The sequence below is a fragment of the Bison bison genome, unplaced genomic scaffold (genome assembly GCF_000754665.1).
Source record: "Bison bison bison isolate TAMUID 2011002044 unplaced genomic scaffold, Bison_UMD1.0 scf7180017864238, whole genome shotgun sequence".
NCBI classification, from domain to species: domain Eukaryota; kingdom Metazoa; phylum Chordata; class Mammalia; order Artiodactyla; family Bovidae; genus Bison; species Bison bison.
The window spans coordinates 3,030,661-3,046,631 of NW_011494810.1; the positions used below are offsets into that span (position 1 = coordinate 3,030,661).

The 15,971-nt window shown below is 40.5% G+C and overlaps 1 protein-coding gene across 3 annotated transcripts in view; it reads left to right on the forward strand.

Moving 5' to 3' along the window:
• UIMC1 (ubiquitin interaction motif containing 1) overlaps positions 1-11,549 on the forward strand; it is a 139,150-nt gene extending 127,601 nt beyond the window's left edge. For all 3 annotated transcript variants that reach the window (XM_010846582.1, XM_010846581.1, XM_010846583.1), the window contains 5 exons: positions 4,689-4,767; positions 6,866-7,037; positions 9,471-9,534; positions 10,547-10,589; positions 11,084-11,549. In XM_010846582.1, coding sequence (XP_010844884.1) covers positions 4,689-4,767; positions 6,866-7,037; positions 9,471-9,534; positions 10,547-10,589; positions 11,084-11,294 — 569 coding nt within the window. In that variant the 3' untranslated portion in view covers positions 11,295-11,549. The remainder of the gene's footprint in view (positions 1-4,688; positions 4,768-6,865; positions 7,038-9,470; positions 9,535-10,546; positions 10,590-11,083) is intronic.
• Positions 11,550-15,971: the final 4,422 nt, after the last annotated feature.

Sequence of the window (15,971 nt, forward strand, 5' to 3'; positions counted from 1 at the left end):
GTTATTTCATTGTGTGTCACTGCTTCTTTGTATCTTGACAGTGCCAAGTCAAGTCCCAAGTACAGTTTTCTAGGGTGTTTTCCATCCAGTGGTTTATAAAGACCTGAGTTAATGGTTGTAGGATTATGGGTGGCTCTCTCAGCTCTCAGTGATATTCCTCCTTTCTGTTTTGCTTACCTTGCCTAGGTAGTTGTTCTCCTGGAGTTGTCCTCAGACTCCATTGTTCCCTTTTGAAATTTTTGGCTATTGTCACCAGCAACTGAGTTTTTGGATTTAAGTTTCATATTGAATTCTCATCCTGCAGCTAGTTGAAATGGCTCTCTCAGCACTCATAAACCAGAGTAGGAGATTATTTTAGAGCAACTTACCACCTTTCTGCTCCTTTGTAGGGGTGGTAGTTTTCAAAGGAAAAATGTAGCTGCAAGGCCCGGTCCGTCTTCTCTGATCGTAACATTTAATATAGAATTAGCATATAATTCTCAGCCATCTGCCAAATCTCTTTTCCACCTGCCCATTTATCATTTTTTGTCTTCCCATCCTTTGCCATCTTATTTCCCAGGAGAGGCAGCCTGCTCTTAGAGAAGAACATATATTTCTTTAAAGTCAGACTCATATTTTATTCTTGGTGCCATGTTTCTTTGTTGTTTTTAGCTTTGTGATCTTGGTCAGTTTATTTCATCATATATAAAATACAAATAGTGATATGTGCCTTGCAGGACTGTTGTAAAGATTAACAATTATGTTTATTAAGTCCCTGGTACAGAAAAGGTTCTCATAAAATAAGAGTCCTTTTTCCCCATGAATCCCTTGCTATGACTTAAATTGACTAATATTTATTAGCATGTAATCTTTGCTAGACTGTGTTGCAGATGGTAAAGAGATCAAATCAAAATCTGGAATCTCTGGATTCAGAAGTTCTTGTGATATAGAAAAACGACTGACAAATAACAGAAACATGCTATTTACAGAGGTATAAATTAATATACAGAGAGCTTCTCTGGTGGCTCAGGCAGTAAAGAATATGCCTGCAACGCATAAAACCTGAGTTCAATCCCTGCATTGGGAAAATCCCCTGGAGAAGGGAATTGCAACCCACTCCAGTGTTCTTCCTTGGAGAATTCCATGGACAGAGGAGCCTGGCGGATTACAGTCCATGGGTTTGCAAAGAGTCGGACATGACTGAGTGACTTAACACCTTCACCTTCATATTAATATAAAGTTCTGTAGACAGTTTCTTTCCTAGCCATGTTTTTGAAGTGATTTCTAAGTATTTCTTTTGGAAAAATACTTGACAGTCAAGATGGGGAACAAATAGAGAAGGGGTGGCAAACACTTATAGGTTTATGTAGTCTGAAATGCCAATCTTCTAAGAATTGATTTCAGCAAGGCACTTGATAAAATCTCTCAAAGTCCTTGTACATAAGTTGGAGAAATGTGGGTTAGCTGATAGAATAGGAGGTGGGTTTTGTAGGTGGTTATACAACTATGTCTAGGATGTTTTTCTCCTGCAGTACTTTATTTTTACTTATAAAATCTCTGAGTTGGAGGGAACTTAGAAATAGATCATCTAGTCTAATTTGTGCCTAAGTCCTCACTATAAGATGGTCTCTTTTTCTCCCTTTGAAGAGAAAAGGGAGAAACTTAAAAAAATTTCTTTTAATTTTCTAACTGGAAGTTTGTACTTCTTAATCACCCTCGCCTAATTCCCCCGTCCATGCCCCCTGCCCCCTGCTGCCCACCCCTGGCAACTCCCTATTTGTTCTTTGTTTCCGTGACTCAGTTTCTGTTTTGTTGTATTTGTTTGTTTTACTTTTTAGATTCTACATATAGGTGAAATCATGTAGTGCTTGTCTTTCTCTGTCTGACTTACGTCACTTAGCATAATACACTCTAGGTCCATCCATGTTGTTGCAAATGGCAAGGGCTTTTTTTTTTTTAAATGTCTGAATAATATTCTGTTGACACACATATCACCTCTTCTCTATCCATTCATCTGTTACACTTACGTTGCTTCCATATCTTGGTTATTGTAAATAATGCTGCAGTGACCATAGGGATACATATATTTTTGAATTAGAGTTTTCATTTTTTTCAGGTAAATGCATACTTTTTAAAATTTTTAATTCAGTAGTATAGAAAACTGTATAGTGAAAAATATGCCTACTGCCTATTCTAGTCCCCTGGTCTCCCTGTCATCCTCCCCAGAGACAAGATATTATTAATAGTTGCTTCTGTATATGATCATGTTTTATTATACATATCTCTTTAACGTATTACAGTGATTTTAGTGTATGGTGTATGTGCTGTCTCCCTTAGTAAATTGTGAGCTCCTTAAGAGAAAGGACCATGCCTCATAATTTCCTGTTATCTCCCCAAGTTACTCACACATTAAAGATTCTCAATAAATATTTGCTTGATTAACTATTTAAAGGAAATTTGGACTAGGAGAAGATAGGCTCCTCTGGTAACATGCCACAGTTTTCCGTGTCCTTGGCCTAATCATTTACAACCATTTTTCCCCAGTGACTTGGATGAAGATGTAGAAAGCATGCTTGTCATATATGCAGATGAAGCAGAGCTGGAACAGAGAGCTAGTATAACATCAGATGACAGAATCAAGACTTCAGATGATCTCAACAGACTGCAATGTGCAACTGAAAAGAACAGGGATAAATATAAAGCCCTGTTGAAGGGGAAAAATACCCAACAGTTTAGTTACCCAAACATAGAATTAGGAGACCTGTCTTGATGGCATTTTGAAGATGACTTGGGAGGAAGGGGGATATATCTTAATTGCCTTTATGTTCAGTTTAAGCCAGTAGAATATCAGGATTGTCACAGCCTTGGCTGAATTAGTCTGGATGAGGTAGCTTATGGTTCTTGTGTTCTCTTTACTGGTCAGATTGCTTGTTGGAATATTGGATCTGTTTTGGGGTGCCACACATATGGAAGACTTAACAGATTGGGGTATATGTAGAGGTTAACTCGAAAGATAAAACATGGCTATAAGAATCAGACAGATCTAGACTATGTCCTGGGTTGTTCTTCCTAGTTGTGATAGCTTGGCAAAGTCAATTCCTCTGAGTTTATTTTTGTACCTTTAAAATAGGACAGAATAATAATACCCGTCTGGAGGATCATTAAAAGGATTAGAGCTACCCTAGGCCCTCAAAAGGATCTGTATTCCAAGTCTTATTACAGATTGGCTTAATGACTAGATATAGTACCTGTTTTAAAGGTTACAAGTAATGCAGCTTGTTCCGTGTTCAAAGAACTGACTTGTGGAAAAGGGGGTAAACGTATCCATACAGCCTGTAAATGCAGATTGAGCTAGAAATGTTGTGTAGCAGTAGAATGGGTTTCTCTAGGAGGAAGTGAATTCTCCTCAGTAATTGGACATAGTCAGGTTGAGACCGTATAATCACTTGTCAGGGATACTTTTAGAGGCATTTTTATGAGTGGTAGGTTGGACTAGAAGGGTAGGTAAACTATGGCCAGCCCGAGCCAAATACAGTCAGACATCTGTTTTTGTAAATGAAGTTTTAAAATGGTGAAGAATCTGACTGCAATGCCAGAGACCTGGGTTTGATTCTGAGTTGGGAAGATCCCCTGGAGAAGGACATGGCAACCCAGTCCAGTATTCTTGCCTGGAGAATCCCATGGACAGAGAAGCCTGATGGGAAGCCTATAGTCCATAGCGTTCCAAAAGAGTCAGACATGACTGCAGTTACTTAGCACACACCACACCCCATTATAATGTTGTCTATGGCTGCCTTCCTACTATAGGAACGCTCATGCCCAGTTGAGTAGTTGTAACAGAGACCATATGGCCTTCCAAACCTAAACTACTTACTGTCTGATCCTGTACAGAAAAAATTTGCTAACCTCTGGTTTAGGTAAATGCTTCCACAACCTAAATTATTTTGTGAACTGATAACCTTTCTAAATCTTCTATCATGGGAATTTCAAGTGTCAAGAGGGACAAAGGCAAGGTTTGGAGTGAGATGTTCATAATTCTTGTTAACTGCAAGGAATGAAGACTGAAAAACAGTTGGTTAATTAACTTCCAAAACCCTTTAAGAGAATGTGCTTTTGTAAACATACCTTTTGGTATGAGAAAAGAATTTGTATGCCACCTGGGCTAAAGCTGTTTATATTCACTAGAATTAGGAGGATGTGGTGGTCCTAGTGTAGTGGAAAAGACTTGTGTTAACTGTCCTGAGCTCTGCTTTTCTCACTGGTAAATGGAACCCTTTCCAGTGTTTTATAAAGATTGGAGCTAATGTGGGTACTCAGATGTAGCTGTCATTGCTATGTATCAAAAAGCATCTTATTGGAGCATATATCACACCAGACAGAATTTTCATTGGGAAAGTATAAATCCTTCCCCTGAGTGCTGCAAGTTGGGGTAGTACACAGAAACTTTTCTAATGGCAAATAGAGGGAAAATAGATCTCATTGCAAAGATGGTAATACCTTGCAGCTGGCAGTTTCAGTCCATGTTATGTAAGTAATATTCTCTATAGAAGAAAGGCAGAGGTTTCCTAGTCACCTTTCCCATTTGGAACAGAATTTTAAACTTTTCTACTTCCAATACATTTTATATTTACAGTCTACTGCCAGCTAACAGATTTTCTTCTTTTTTTTTGTTGTTGTTTTATTTCTTGTCTTTCTTTTTTTGTTGAAAGTGTTGACTCGGAGTCAAAGAGAGGCCTTGAACAGACGTGACAGTGTGACAACTGCTCAGACTTCCCTAGACATTGACAAGTAAGTAGGTGCATTGTGTTTACAGAGCTCTTGCTTAACAAACCATTGCTTAGACCAAATGAGAGACCAGTTCCTCTCTTACCCTGGGTTTCTTTGACCAGGCAATCAAATCGTTGCTTTAACGCCTGAATTTCTTAGTATTCTCAGTTTGTGTCAGTATTGGTGGCCTCTTGTGACCCTTTTTGTTACTCTGAAAAGATCCTGCCACCCACTCCACTTCCACATTGCTCTGAGCTTTCTGTTTTCTTTGAATTTGCGTTTTGGTGTTTGGTGCTTTGGGGAAGCAGTGAGCTATTTTGCAATGTAATGGTGCAGAAGTTGAGTTGCAAGAAGTTGGGCAATATTGAAGACTTCCTTGGGTTGTGGGTTGCAGCTTGACTAAGAATGCACATTCGTTCCCAGTGGAGGCAGAGGCAAGGGGAGGTCAGGTATAAGTGCTACCTCCTAAAAGTAAAAATATCACCAACAATACATTAGAGCAGTTAGTAATTAGAAACATTTTTCTTTGAAACACAGATCCTGTCTTAGACTCTAAATTTCATAGCTGCCTTCCTTAATCCAATTGAGCAGAGCTGATCCACTTCCTTTTTTTAGAATCCTACCATCATGCAGATATTCTAGGACTGTATTCATCACACTATTGCACTAATCTTTTTTCTTTGATTTTTGACATTTCTGTCTCCCTGGCTAGGCTGTGAGTTATAATATTTGAAGACAGATACTTGCCTTCATTCATGTTTATATCCCCAGCATCTAATAGAATGTGTGTGAGACAGCAATAACAGTAATACCTCTTTGTTGAGCTTTTAATATTATGTGCCGGCCACTGTGCTGAGTGCTTTATTTACTTTATAACTATCACAGTTGTTGATATGGTAGTATTTTTTTTAAATAGATATAGAAACTGAAGGGAAATTATAGGTAACTGGTTAAGATTATGTGGTCAGAACTGGCAAAGTCTACCTGACTCAAAAACTTACGCTGCTTTTACAGTGCTGCTTCTCTCATGAACGTAGGGTATTAATAATGCTTTTTACATTAATGGATAAACCTTGAAAGGTACACTAGTCTAACTTTTCTCATAAAGCAGAGTTTCACTTGTAGTCTCTCTGATGATTAATTACTTGAGAGACTTATTCCTCTTATTTTAAAGACCTCTCAGAGAAACTTTTCTTAAAGGCAATCTAAATCTTTCTATAGTAACTGAGTAGCAACAGCAAGAAGTTTTGGAAGGTTTTCTTTAGCTTCGTAAAACTAAGATGATCTTATGAGTCAGGCAGACCTGGCTTCTGACAATTACTAGCTATAGGACATTGGGGAGATTAGTACCTTCCTAACCAGGCCAAGGAATTAATTGAGAAATTGTGTTTAAAGGACCATGCACCAGTTCTCACCACAGAGAAAATGCTTCATGAATGTTCATTTTCTTCTTTTGTCTCCAGTGATTCCATTTTCACTGATGCCCAATAAACTTTACCTCAAGACATAATTTCCTCTCTTTACACAAAGTCGTTATAAAAAGATAAAAATAGCTATATATATGAAGTTATGCAAAAGCCTCTGGCAGAGCCACATGGTTTTAGTAACTTCCTAGCTCTAGAATTGAGGAAGGCAGCATATAGACAGACTTGATTTACTAATCAGACAAGTTCACCCTCCCTGGTAGAAATGTCATTTTTGATTTAATGCTCTTGGTGTTCCCTTTTCTGTCTAAATTTTTAACTTCCCTTTGAAAAAACTATTACACTTAATTTGAGAAGAGTTTGACAGAATATTTTATGTCTGGAGAGCAATCAGCATTGTTTGAGTTAGTTAGAAGAGCTTATTTCATTATCATCCTACTACTGCAACAGCAGGATACAAAGAAACAGCCAGGGAAAACCACTAATCACTCAGTCTTTTGGATTGGCATTGGGTTCATTTTATTGATGATCCTGCTGAGAGCAGCGATTCTGCTTTGGTTGACATTTCTCCTCCATAGAATAACTTTAAGATGTAAAAACACAATTTAAGATGTATCTAGGAGCATAGAGGCAAAAGCAAATCTTTTTTTTTTTTTTTTTAACCACTTTTTCTCCATTTTTTTCTGATTGGCTAGGGATGAGAAGTGTTACCTCTGTAAATCCCTTGTTCCACTCAGAGAGTACCAGTGTCATGTAGAGTCCTGTCTCCAGCTTGCAAGAGGTGACCAAGGAGATGAGCCTGAAGAGAGTGAGAGAGTATGCACAGCTGTGGGGAGGAAGCGTCCACAGTGGCTGAGGAACCTAAAGGTATGTATAGAGTGTTTTAGGAAAGGTTCCCTAGTTCTTCACATTTCTGTTTGGGGCTTTCTTTCTCCCCTTCCTCCCTCTTTCCTTTTCTTCTGTTTATCTTGAAACTAGATTTGTGCTTTTTAAAATTATTTTTTCTTTTAATTAAAAAGTAATATATACTCAAGTAGTATACACTTAATATAGAAAATACAGGAAGTTAAAAAAATACGAAGAATCAGGGGGAATTATCACCCATAATTTAGTTACTCAAAGATGACATCTTTTAGTATTTTGGCCTATTTTTTTTCCAGTCTTTTTTTTCCTATGCATTTTTAATTAATTGTATATGTACATACACAGTTATTGTAGCATAACAAACTTCCTAAGTATATTTTTAAACTGTTTCTGAAATTACTCTTAATGTTTGTATCACACAGTCAGTTAACCATTCTCATATTATTGGACATTCAAATTGTTTCCAGTTCTTTTGTATTATACGCTATGTTTAAAGCATTAATTAGTCTTTGCATTATTTCCTTAGTATAGATTTCCTGAAGTGGAGCTTTTAGGGCAATGAATCTAAACATTTTAAAATCTCTTGAAACGTATTGCCAAATGACTTTCCAGAAAGTATATTCTAGTCATACCCCCACTGCCAGGAACATATTCACGATCAACTCTGCTGAACGCCTCATTGTACCTAGCCTTATTAGGAAGTTGTGGAATCTGGCCCTGGTCACTGGGAAGATGTGCTTTCTGGCCTTTGATTAGAAAACTGGAAGAACAAGTCTTGGCTTTGAAATTAAAGATAAAGCAGCAGCTCCATATTCTAGACTTACTGACATAGCAATCATTGCACACCAAGATGGAGAAGCCATATGTCATGAAGGGAAAAAGGGACCCCTGTATGAATGGGGTGATTTTTGAGGTTGTAATTTGGAATTGAGGCTTATGGGTATGTGTTTATACCACAGAGCTAGTTTTTTCTCTGGCATCACTGTCTCTAAAAGCTAACTTGAAACTTGTTATTTTCTGTTTTAAATCTCTCCAAATCTATCATACGTCAAAGGTTACTATAGAATAAACCACAATCACAGAAAACTAATCAAACTCATCACATGGACCACAGCCATGTCTAACTCAATGAAACTATGAGCCATGCCATGTAGGGCCACCCAAGATGGATGGGTCATGGTGGAGAGTTCTGAGAAAATGTGGTCCACTGGAGAGGGGAATGGCAAACCACTTCAGTATTTTTGCCATGAACAGTATGAAAAGGCAAAAAGGTATGACACTGAAATATGCACTCCCCAGGTTGGTAGGTACCCCATATGCTACTGGAGAAGAGTGGAGAAATAACTCCAGAAAGAGTGAAGAGATGGAGCCAAAGTGAAAACGCTCAGTTGTGGATGTTACTGGTGATGGAAGTAAAGTCCGATGCTGTAAAGAGCACTCTCCTTGGAAGAAAAGCCATGATCGACTTAGACAGCATATTAAAAAGCAGAGACATTTTGCCAACAAAAGTCCATCTAGTCAAAGCTGTGGTTTTTCCAGTAGTCATGTATAGATGTGAGAGTTGGACTATAAAGAAAGCTGAGTGCCAAAGAATTGATACTTTTGAACTGTGATGTTGGAAAAGACTCTTGAGAGTCCCTTGACTGCAAGGAGATCAAGCCAGTCAATCCTAAAGGAAATCAGTCCTGAATATTCATTGGAACGACTGATGCTGAAGCTGAAACTTCAATACTTTGGCTACCTGATGTGAAGAACTGACTCATTGGAAAAGACCCTGATGCTGGGAAAGATTGAAGGCAGGAGAAGGGGTTGACAGAGGATGAGATGGTTGGATGATATCACCAATTCAATGGACATGAGTTTGAGCAAGCTCCAGGAGTTGGTGATGGACAGGGAAGCCTGGCAGGCTACAGTCCATGGGGTCACAAAGAGTCGAACACAACTGAGTGACTGAACTAAACTGAACTGAGAATAATTTGCCCTGAGTCTGGTATCCATTCCTGGATATATTCTTGGCATAAAGATGCATCTATTAATCATGTTTGCTTTTTTACTGTGTAAAAGTGATAAGTCACTCAGTCGTGTTGGACTCTTTGAGACAGCATGGACTGTAGCCTGCCAGGCTGCTCTGTCCATGAAATCCTCCAGGCAAGAATTCTGGCGTGGGTTGCCATTTCTTTCTCCAGGGGATCTTCCTGACCCAGAGTTCGAACCCAGGTCTCCTGCATTCAGGCAGATTCTTTACCACCTGAGCCAGCAGGGAAGCCCTTTTGTTTTTTTTTTTAATTGTGTACCCTCCTTTATTAGAAAGCAAAAGACTTCCATTCAGCTGTGTCCCCATACCTCTTCTCTCCTGGAGATATCTATGATCTAGGCTAAGGAAGTTGTATTTTAGGCTCTCTGTGTAACCTTTTCATCTCTTTTTCTCTGACACAGGATAAAGGCCAAAATGAAGGCCGTCTCCTCCGTCTCTTGGAACAGTCTGAGTACAAGACTACAGGTGAGGCCCTCAGGACCAGTTTTGTGAGCTTCTGCCTATGGCCTTCCAGTAAACATAGCCACTACCAACTCTTTTACTACAGTTTTTACTAGAGTTATGAGGGTGCACATTTGACCTAATCAGCTGGCCTTTGAGACTTGATCTAGATCATCTCTCCCTAAGGAAGATTAAATACTCTGTCTTATTTATCATATGTTTTATTTCAGCTTTTATAAAGCTTGAGCTTTCTACTGCCTGTTGAACTGGGGAAAAAACATTTCCAAATCATAGGGCAATGGCACAAGCCCTAAACACCTTTTACACTGAAAACCAGACATTACTGTCTTCTCCTAATGTTTTGTGCATTATTCATGTTACCCTTAGCCTAGTGTCTCAACCTATCCTCCTGAGAGTCTGTAGCATTGCATAGAGTTAGTAATACCAACTTCATAGATTGAAAGGATTATATCTAGTAAAGGTCCACATATATTCCCTGGTGTAAATAGGCTCTTGATAAATGTTAGCTGCTATTATTATTATTGTTCTTGTTGTTGATAGTTGCTTTTGTTAAAATTTACTAGACGTAGATGAAAGAGGAACTTTTGCTTAGGTCTGATGAGATTTGCTTGCCATCTAGTTCTGATAGTTCATTCCTACCAAGTAAATCTGTTGTGTCTTCTGATGACTATAAAAAGGCTGCCTCTCTGAGCCCCATAGCCTACTGCCTTTAGGTTAGCAGATTATAGATCTGCAGGTAGCATATTTTCATTGGCAACTCGTTGTTCCTCAAGTCCAGATTTGAAGTAGGTTTGGTCAGTGGTTATTCATTCAAAAGTGTTCACCTCTGTACTTCTGCAGCTAAGCCTATTGGATGCTAATGCTCACATTCCATTGGTCTGGGTATTGGAGATCTAGCTACCTGGATAAACCTGATGAAGAACAGTGCCCAGAACATATGAAGCACAGGAACAGTGAAAAGTATTATGATTGTAACACTGCTAAAAAAATTATTACTTTTTCTCTCCTATCACAGATGCAGAGATAAAGACCAAGTGTTCAGAAACAGGAGCCTTCAGGTGAATTGGGGTGTGCATTGAAGTGTGGCTGTCAGCAGTTCTAGAAAAGTATAGGCCTGGTCCTGTATTCTGTGTATAATGTGGTATTCAAACAGTTGAAGTAGAGAGCTGTGGAGCTGTGTGACCCTCATATGTCTAGGCTAAGAATTGGATGACTATCTCCGTTCATTCATGGTGTTAATATAAGCACAGAAAAAGCCGTCTTACTCTTTTTTGCCTGTCTATCCCCACCCAGCCCTCATCTTTTGACTTAGAAGTCAAACAATTTGGGAATTTGGGTCTGAATCCTGATTTCCTCACTGCCCGACTGTGTGGCTTTGGGTGTATGATTTACCCAGTGTCCTCGTCTGTGAAAGCGAAATGACAGTACTTATCTGATTGAAGTATTCCAAAGATTATATGAGCTAGTAGTATATGTAAATACCCCTGAAACACATACTTATTGCTTATTAGTAGGTGTATCGTGAATTCTGACGTTTTTTTCTCCTCTTTAGGGTGTCTTCACCAGGGCTAGAAGAAGCAGGCTGCAGCAGAGAGATGCAGAGTTCCCTTACACATCTCGATTCAAATGAGTCTCCCATCAAGTCTTTTGTTTCTGTTTCAGAAGCCACAGATTGCTTAGTGGACTTTAAAAAGCAGCTTACTGTCCGGCCACATAGCCAGACACAAACCAAAGCAGGTAGAGGAAGAAGGAGGAAATCCTGAATTTCTAGGGTCTGAAGGTTGATCAAATCATTAGCAATAGAAGTCTGCCATGTTTATTAAGCCTTAGTGGCCTGCAGTTCATTGTTAAGGAAGTTTTGCCCCTACAGTTTCTACTACCAGCATCTACTCAGCATTCTGGTTTTTATGTTTTCTATGAGCTATACAGACAACTGTGTGTGTAGTGTTTTGTTTTATAACAATCTGTTTGAATTCAAGTATAGTTAAAAAGAAAACTTAAATATATTTATCTATGTTTGTATGAAGTCTTATTTCAATAAGATGGGAGAGTTTCCTTTTTGTCTCTGTGTTGCAGGGCTTGGGGAGGGGTGTTTTAATTATGGACTAGTTCTCAGACTCATAAATTGCATGTTTTGGAATTCCATTACTGGTCTCTGACATACTGCCTATATTCACTGAATATGTAGTGTAAAGTTTTACTGTTTGGACCTTCTCTGACATCATTCTGGAAGATGCCAAGGGATTGAATGCTACTTTTGTTCTGCTGTCCTTACTGTTCAGTGACTTGTCACTTCATCTTGCTGCCTCACCCAGTTAAGAATTCTCAGCCAGAGCATAGCACCTTTGAAGGAATATGTCCAGTCATTTTTTCCAGGAATTTGTAAATGAACTCTCAAGTTATTAATTTCTATACAATTATTTTTTTTTCCTGGATTAACCCGTGGGGATGCTGTGCATATTCATCTGCTAAAGCTGACATTGCTTCTGTTGCCATCAGAGGTCATAGCAGCAACAGGAAGTAACTTCTATTTCAGTACATCAGTAGAGGAATGCATGTTCTCAACCTCGTTGCTCAGGATCTTCCAGTGAAGAACAGAGCTGTGGTCTGTCCTCAGTGCACAGGCTTTTAATGCACTGTTTCCTGCCTAGCTGCGTTTGCATATAAGCTCTTAGAGTTAGAAGAAGGCAGGATGGCAGGCTCACTCTGTTTCTTCCATGCCGTGGTGTTGGATGGCACTGACATTGTGGCCAGCGTGACATAATTGCTGTTATTTTTTGACATTTGCTATGGTTCAGGCAACGTGTGTGCCTTCGTTTAATCCTCACAGCAACATTATAAGGTAGGTATTATCCCCCCCAATTTTTGGATGAGGAAACAAAGGCTTATATTAAAAAATCAAAAAATACTTTTTGTCCTTGGCAGTGAGACTACAGTGCTCTGCCTCTTCAGTCCTAACAAAAATGCTAGTATTGATTATTTTCCCATTTTCCTTCTAATGAGAAGTAGTTTATCAGTTACGTCCCATCACTTTAACTTTCACTAGTTTTCTTTCTCAGTAAATGGCAGTTTATTGGAGGTAAAGTTCTATAAATGGGGTAATATGTTTATCTCTCTGCCTGGAGATAAGAATAGGGAAAGGGCTGATTCTGGAAAGGGAATTATTTAACTTATAGTTGAGCAGTCTCCCTAGAACATGGATCAGTGGCAAATTGTTGGAGGAGGGTATAGATCAGCAGGACTACTACTGATAGGCTTATTTGTTAACTAATGTGGAATCAGGAGAAAACAACCATCTCCCTAGGCCCTCCCACCTCTATCTTTGGTAAAGGCTGCTTGCTCATTTGTCTTATTCTCCCAATACTGGTGGTCCTGTGTGAGGGACCTTAGTGAAGAGACAAAGTCAGTGGAAAGAGTATGACATCAACTTGAAACTTTGGCCACCTGATGCGAAGAACTGACTTATTTGAAAAGACCCTGATGCTGGGAAAGATTGAAGGTGGGAGGAGAAGGGGACAACAGAAGATGAGATGGGTGGATGCCATCACTGACTCAATGGACATGAGTTTGAGTAGACTCTGGGAGTTGGTGATAGACAGGGAAGCCTGGCATGGTGCAGTTCATGGGGTCACAAAGAGTCGAACACCACTGAGCAACTGAACTGAACTGAATCTGAACCTCTGCTTCTGATACAAGTTAACATCTATGAGACCTAGTTTCCTTTTCTATAAATTGGGGGAAAGCTTACAGGGTTCTAAAGAGTAAGATAATGTATATAAAAGCACAGTATCTATCTCTTAGAAGGTGAGTGAATGGCAGTAGTTGTTATTTCAATGTGATGCTAGTTTTGTATGTCTTAAGTAGTGTCATGGTGAGAGGTGGAAAAGCCAGAGAGGTGATGTGCAGATGTGAGAGGATACAGTTTGATGACCTTAGTTCCATCAAGTACCAGCCTTCCACAGCAAACTCAGGTGTCTAGAGCTTGCCTCAGGCCATCAGGTTTTGGGGTTTTGTTTCTTGTTTTTCTTTTACTTCTTAAAGATGGGAAGCAGCTGTTCTGCTAGTGTTGCCAACTCTAGGAGCTGGGAAACTCCATGAACTTCACAAGGCATTGTGATGAATGGGGAAGGAGAAGGTAACTTTTCTATTAGGCACGGTGGTTGTGTTATTTCACTTCATCCTTATAACAGCCCTCTAGCCGAGGCTGTGCCTTGCCCATTATCCCTGGGCACTCATTGTTCTACTGCATACCCACAGGGTCCTATTGCAAGGACCTGCAACTCTCTGCCTTAGCACTTCTCTAGACAAGTGTGCGGCAGAGCTGGGAGTGCCAGAAAGTGAGGGCCTCTGAGGCAGCCCTCAACCAGTGAAAATGGAATTTGGAGGATAAATTCCCCAGCTTCCTCACCTCACTTAGGTTCATTCTACACGTCTCCCAGAGTTCCCTCAGGGCTTGAACCTCAGGAGCTCTCAGCTCAGCAGTAGCTTAATTATGTATGCTCTGTTGACTTCCTTCCCTTCCTATCTCATTTCCAGCTCCCCTGTCAGTGCTTCCTGGATCAGGGCTGGGACTAAGGTGAGGGACCTGCACTCTTTAGTTCATGTAAAGGAAGAGTTGACACTAGTATGAACTTGAAAGGGTTTCTCCACATTTTGTAGCTAGGCACTTCACATGCATTGCCCTAATCCTAACCCTGGCCTGGATTGCTTCCCAATTAAACTACACTCAAATTAGGTCCACTTCTGGAGGAACCTATCCTAAGGCATTATTATTAGTCTTTATGTTTTATACATAGAAAACAGGCTCAGCGAAGTGCAAAAACTCACTTTGTTATACAACTGGTAAATGAGATGGGATTCAAACCCAGGTCTGTCTGACACCAGTGCTGATTCTCTCTACTATTCCATACTACTTCCTAACCCCACTTGAGTCACAAAATCCAATGGGAATTTTAAGCTTGGATGGGCCCATTCTCACCTGTGAGGCAGAGCAGCTTTGGCCCTAAGTTGATCTAGAAGATGGGAATTGGGGTGAGGGAAAGGCAGGTAGTAAGTAGATGGTAGTACCAGTGGGAAGATGGAAGAATGTATAAACCCTGAGTGGGAAGGCTGCTGAAGCCATCTGTACCTGGAAGGCAAGAAGAGGTTACTTATTTCCTCTCAGTTTCAAAAGCCCTGTACTATTGAGGTTGTGGGAGAGTTCTTCAATTTAAGAAAAATTAACTGATACCTCTTCCCTGGTGGCTCAGATGGTAAAGAATTCACCTGCAATGCAGGAGACCCAGGTTCAATCCCTGGGTTGGGAAGATCCCCTGGAGAAGGAAATGGCAACCCACTCTAGTGTTCTTGCCTTGGAAATCCCATGGGCAGAGGAGCCTGGTGGGCTACAGTCCATGAGGTTGCAAAGAGTCAGATACAATTGGGCAACTTCACCTTCAGTTTTCATCTCATGTTAGATCTAGAACAGGGGCTCCAAAGATAAGAATTATTCTTTGAGAGTCCACAGTGCAGTGGGGGAAGGCAAACAGATTCTATTGATAGATTGTAGTCAATGCAATGATACAGGGAGATCAAGACACTATGGGATCAATAGGCTGCTACTCAGCTGGGATCAGGGCCAGGAGGAGCTTTTCTAGGAAGGCTCCCAGCATTGTTGTTGTCATGTATGGATGTGAGAGTTGGACTGTGAAGGCTGAGCACCGAAGAATTGATGCTTTTGAACTATGGTGTTGGAGAAGACTCTTGAGAGTCCCTTGGACTGCAAGGAGATCCAACCAGTCCATTCTAAAGGAGATCAGCCCTGGGATTTCTTTGGAAGGAATGATGCTAAAGCTGAAACTCCAGTACTTTGGCCACCTCATGCGAAGAGTTGACTCATTGGAAAAGACACTGATGCTGGAGGGATTGGGGGCAGGAGGAGAAGGGGACGACAGAGGATGAGACGGCTGGATGGCATCACTGACTCGATGGACGTTGAGTCTGAGTGAACCCTGGGAGTTGGTGATGGACAGGGAGGCCTGGCATGCTGCGATTCATGGGGTCGCAGAGTTCGACATGACTGAGCGACTGAACTGATCTAAACTGAACTGAAGGTGTAATTTAAAGAATGAGGAAAAGTTAAGTGGGAAAGCTGGATGGGGCAAAGAGGGAGTCAATCCAGACAGATCAGCATGAACAAAACACTTAACAGTAAAGAGCAGCTTGATGGGTATAGGAGAGCTGGAGTAAAAGGGCATGGGGGGAAAGGCAGGAAGCTTGTTTGGGCCTGAGGGCCTGTGTGCCTGGCCATGGCGCACTGTCAGCTGTGAGAAGCAAGCCTGGGAGCAGCTCAGAACAGGGATGGCCTGGCTCTCATCCCAGCTATGGTACCTGGGCTACAGCCCACCTTTACCCCCAGCTAACTGCCTCTCCTCTTTCCTTAGTTCCTCCTGAACAGCTGG